General features: G+C 46.2%; 2 protein-coding genes across 2 annotated transcripts; one reads left to right on the top strand and one right to left on the bottom strand.

Annotated features, from left to right (window-relative positions):
- Positions 1 to 1,394: 1,394 nt before the first annotated feature.
- Positions 1,395 to 1,844, bottom strand: BJ212DRAFT_1413971 (uncharacterized protein). The gene is made up of 2 exons (XM_041337528.1): positions 1,735 to 1,844; positions 1,395 to 1,679 (listed from the first exon to the last, which is right to left on the bottom strand). Exon 2 carries the CDS (start codon positions 1,584 to 1,586, stop codon positions 1,401 to 1,403), a length of 186 nt encoding a protein of 61 aa, XP_041185064.1. The 5' UTR covers positions 1,587 to 1,679; positions 1,735 to 1,844; the 3' UTR covers positions 1,395 to 1,400.
- Positions 1,845 to 4,695: 2,851 nt separating this feature from the next.
- On the top strand, positions 4,696 to 4,945 carry BJ212DRAFT_1292280 (ribosomal protein S28e; the record flags this gene model as incomplete). Its single annotated transcript, XM_041332141.1, has 2 exons — positions 4,696 to 4,737; positions 4,793 to 4,945. Coding segments are annotated over 2 exons (195 nt in total), but the record flags the coding sequence as incomplete, so codon positions are not given.

Genomic DNA, 4,945 nt, shown 5'->3' with positions numbered 1-4,945 from the left:
TAATTTCACTCCTTTTAGTTGATGGGAGACACCTGCACTCGTGGCTGTAGATTCTGCTCCGTCAAGACTTCCGTGCCCCACCTCCATTGGATCCCACGAGCCTGAGAATACAGCAGAGGCCATTAGTCGATGGGGGCTGGGATACATAGTGCTCACTAGTGTTGACAGAGATGGTGTGTTGACTACGACATAACAGATCACAGGCTAATCATTTTCCCTGCAGACCTTGTAGATGGTGGTGCACATCACTTCGCAGAGACTATTATGAAGATTAAGCAAAAGTACGCTACACGCTGACTTCGTTTGCGCCGCTCACGAACAGGATACTCGAAACAGGGCGCCTCAGATTCTTGTGGAAGCATTAACAGGAGATTTTGCGGGCAATTTGGAAAATGTCTCTCTCGTGGCTAAGTCCGGCCTAGACGTTTATGCACACAATATCGAGACTGTGGAGGAGTTGACTCCCTTCGTGCGCGACCGCCGTGCAACTTTCCGGCAGAGTCTGAAGGTGCTTGAATACGCGAAGAAGGAAGGTGTTCGCATCACCAAGACAAGTATCATGCTTGGTGTCGGCGAGACAGAAGAGCAGGTCATGGATGCTTTACGAGGTGAGCTGAAGCGCATTTGTGTCAAGGTTATAATTGCTGGATTATTATTCAGAACTTCGCAAAATTAATGTCGATGTTGTAACCTTTGGGCAATATATGAGGCCTACGAAGCGACATATGAAGGTTGACCGATATGTGGAACCTTCTGAGTTTGACCGGTGGAAACAAATAGCTGATGACATGGGTTTCGCGTATGTGGCCAGCGGTCCTCTCGTCCGCAGTAGCTACAAGGTCAGCCATTTAGTATCTTTCATCTCGGACGATTCTTCTTACACATGGTTGCCAGGCCGGTGAATACTTTATAGAGAATATGTTGAAAGGAAAGGCCACAGAGAACAAAGTGAAGAATCTCGTTACACAAGAAGCGTCTATAAGCCATACCCAGACGACATGATCGTGCCTACGATATTGTCGTACTATTTACTCTTCATAATCCACGAGTGGATCACGTTCACTGCTATTTCCTGAATGACGTAATCCGACCACCTTACCAGCATCTAAGGATTATCCGGCATGTTTGGACTGCGAGCTATAAGGATGACATCCAAGTGACAGGAACTACTTACTGGGTGAGCTCAGGATAGTCCTATCCCTGACTCCCTTAACTGGAATTCCTAGTCAACGTGCAGGTCGTGTAGTCAATGCGCAGATATATCCACGAGAAATCTACATTCACAAATTCCACTAAGTCTAGAGACAAGTATTTAGTTGAGTAGGTATTTGAGGCGTACGCTAGTCAGGGGAAAGCATGGACCTCACTCTACCACCCTCAACTAACATCATACGTGGGACTCAATCTCGGGGGGCTCCAAGTTCGGCGGCGAGGTCCAACAAACACAATTCTCGAACGTCGTACTGACATGTACGCAGTTGTGGTTGGCATGGGTATCCCAGATGCTGATGATAAGGCGTGGCACGATGATTATTGGCGCGGTATACTTGAACATTAGTACGAGATTCATCACCGCCGTCTGTCATGCCTGCATTAGAACATATCTCTCTGGAATCACAGGAGATTATACCGGAAGGTGGGCCCACAATGTCACCGTGAAGATTTGACTTGCCAAATTCCTGGCGAAATTCAATGAATACTTTCAGAGAACACAGCAAACGAAGGGAAACTTACAGGACAAAGTATATGATGTGATATCGGACAATTATTACTACATAGGTGTTAGGCTTCATTTTAAGTTCCTTTTGCTCTTTCAGGTGCTTCCTGAGGACGGCAATGGCGAGAACAACCAAGAAAATATCAAAGCATATGACGGGGATGGAAGCATATATCGCAGTCATAGGCCCGATGTGGAAGACAGCCGCGCAGTACTTGATATTGGGAGTTATTAATGTTTCTTGCACTATGCGATCAGGCATCAGCTTGCAAATAATTCAATCAAAATATAAATTCACCTGAGATTGCTGAAGGTCGACTCCATAAAAATATATCCACTGCTATATAGAGCGCGACGATAGGCAGGAACAACCCCAGTAGAACATAAAGTATGATTTTGGATTTGTTGTATAGGACGTAAAGACGCCAGATGAGAATGACTGAAAATGCAAAATCGGTAAGCACAAAGGTGCAAGAATGTATGAATATGACTGACCTTCCGTCAAGCAAAAATATACAGAAAAACTCCATTCCATGAACAGAAACATGCCATAACCTGATTCAATTTCATGATAAGCAAAACTAGTCTCAGTTGAATACGATGCACTCACAACTAGACAAGAGGTCAGCAGCAGATCAGCCTAGCTGCAGGACGAACTTCTGACGTACGGCTGGATCCGGGTCAACCTAAAGCTCTCTAAAGAAAGAATCGGTACACTCACTGTTTCAGGCATATAAAATAGACCACCCCCTAGGGCTAGTCAGTTAATGACGGCTCAGATGGTATCACGTCACATACAGGTGGCGGAATTCCTAGACATCAGCATCAACATACAATGTACCATCTGAAGGATACAACCACCGCGACGTACATTGCAAGGACAATACCAAAATATCGAACCTGACATAGCAACAAAAATGGGAAACCACGAAGCACTTTGGCAGGGTGGGGCTCACAACAAGATATAGATATGTCATCACTGACCACTGTCTTTGCTGCATAACTGGTCAGTTCCGGATCTTCATAACGTTGGGGTTGAACTCTAACCCAAACAAACGTGACCTGCGATAGTATGATCATGAGTACTCGACGATGATGAAACGACCCCCTCGTTACCTCTTTCTCGAACTGAAGCACTAGATAATATTACGCTCAGCTGCACTGCAAGGTTCGTGAAAGCTACCGACTGTATTCATAGGATATCAGGGCCATAATTGCAACTGGAAAACGACGAAGTTCAGTACGATGATTCGTTTTCAACAACGCTGACGAACCTGATGTGTTGTTATTCCAGTCAAGAGCATATAGAGATCCGTCTAGTCCCGACATGAAACTGCGCAAATCAAATGGCAAATTCAAAGAGTGAGGGATAGGCTACTGATCAGATCACCAACGTACAATACTTATAGGGCACATCGGAATCTCGTCAACTCGTCGTAAGGCTTGAGGTGCCATAATGAAAACTGTACGACATCGTGCCGAGCTTGCGGCGCCGCACTTTTCCATTTGATGTCACAAATCACTCTCCTCGATAATTCGCTACTAACGGAAAGGTCCAACGGTGATCACACGACTGACAACTTGAAGGGTCACCCTGCGTCACCGGTGGCTGTTCCTACTTCTTCAAGTTGGGCTAGATTCTGCCTGTCCGACCCTCTTGTTAGGTCACTAGCATGGACAGTGCTTATCTACCCCCACATGGCTGGAAAACATCAGATGAAGGCCCATCACTATGCACACAACGTTGACAAGCAAGTGCATGATCTAGGGTCGAATCTCGAAATAAGCGAAGGGTTTGCAGGACCTTAACATGTTGACGTTCGTACGGCAAAATGATCTCTCGCATAGACATAGTTACGACGTACCCTATCTTACATTTATGAGTAACTTGACTATTTGCGGAACAAACATGACGGCCTGGCGCTCAAGGTGGGAGTGGACAGCAGGGACGACGGGGGCAGGACTAAGGAGGGAGAGGGTAGAGTCATGAGCTATGAATGCATTTGGTCCTCTGGAACAAACTACGGTGCGCTGCACCATCAGGTAAGGTAGAATCGGCCCAGCCGATCCAGTTACTCCAAGCAAGTTAAGGAACCAGGACTGGAGTTTGAACACTTGAAGCGTGCCTGCACACCTCGCTCTAGCTCGACCCTGGGTTGAGCCTAAATTTTTTAGATCGCATGCCAAAAGCATACATGCGAGATCTTGTGCTGTGGCGGCGAAGTTCAACATACACAATCCTCGAACGTCGTCGTGCTGAAATATACACAGTTTTCATTGGCATGCGAATCCAAGTTGCCAATGATCAGACGAGGCGTGAAAAAGAGCTCTCAGCGAGACTCCTAACGTTGGTATTGGCTAAGCCATGTAAAATCATGGGAGTACTCTATCATACCGGAATGTTAGCCCATAATGCCACGAAGAAGATTTGGATTGTCAAATTCCTAGCGGAATTCGATGAGTACTTTCAGAGAGCAAACCGGAGGAAGAGGAACTCACAGGACGAAGCATGTGATATGATATCGAACGACTATTAGTATTTGGCCTCATTTTGATTTCCTTTCGTTCTTTCAGGACTGCAGCTGCGAGAATAGCCAGAAAAGTATCTTAGCATATGATTGCGACTCTACAGATAGCAAATATGGATACACTCACTGATTCAGCTATATACATCAGACTCCCCTCTATAACGCTAGTCAGTTAATAATGGGCCCATTAGCATATGCTTAGATACAGCAGTCATAAAGCTAAAGCCTCAAGGCCTCATGCCTCACTGCCTCGATTCAGTGTTGACATGAATTGTACAGTGTAGGGAAGGACGGAGGATGCCGTCGGAGTTTGATTGAAACCTTGTCTATCTCAAACTCTAAACATCCATCATCCACGCAAAAAGTTCGCCCATCGCTGTCGGCAGCTCCAATAAACATGGTAAGCAAGCCCTGTAGTCTCAAGCCATTCGTGCAACTCACTTTCTCTAGGACTCATCAAAAGCACCCGTCAAACTCGCTAAGGTTATCAAGGTTAATATGCATGCTAACCCCTCGCAAACATACTCATTCCAACTTCTGGCATCAGGTTCTCGGACGCACCGGCTCTCGTGGTGGAGTCACGCAAGTGCGCGTTGAGTTCATGGATGACACTACGCGAACAATTATTCGCAACGTCAAAGGTCCTGTGCGGGAGGAGGATATCCTTGCACTTCTGGAGAGCGAGCGTGAAGCTCGGTAG

This window comes from Suillus subaureus (genome assembly GCF_016647635.1).
Source record: "Suillus subaureus strain MN1 chromosome Unknown BJ212scaffold_406, whole genome shotgun sequence".
Lineage (NCBI taxonomy): Eukaryota > Fungi > Basidiomycota > Agaricomycetes > Boletales > Suillaceae > Suillus > Suillus subaureus.
Note: the sequence above shows the minus strand (reverse complement) of the source record. Positions and strands in the feature narration are given on the sequence as shown.

Coding starts and splice junctions, on each gene's coding strand:
- BJ212DRAFT_1413971 (XM_041337528.1), bottom strand. CDS start 1,586: ATGACAGACGGCGGTGATGAATCTCGTACTAATGTTCAAGTATACCGC.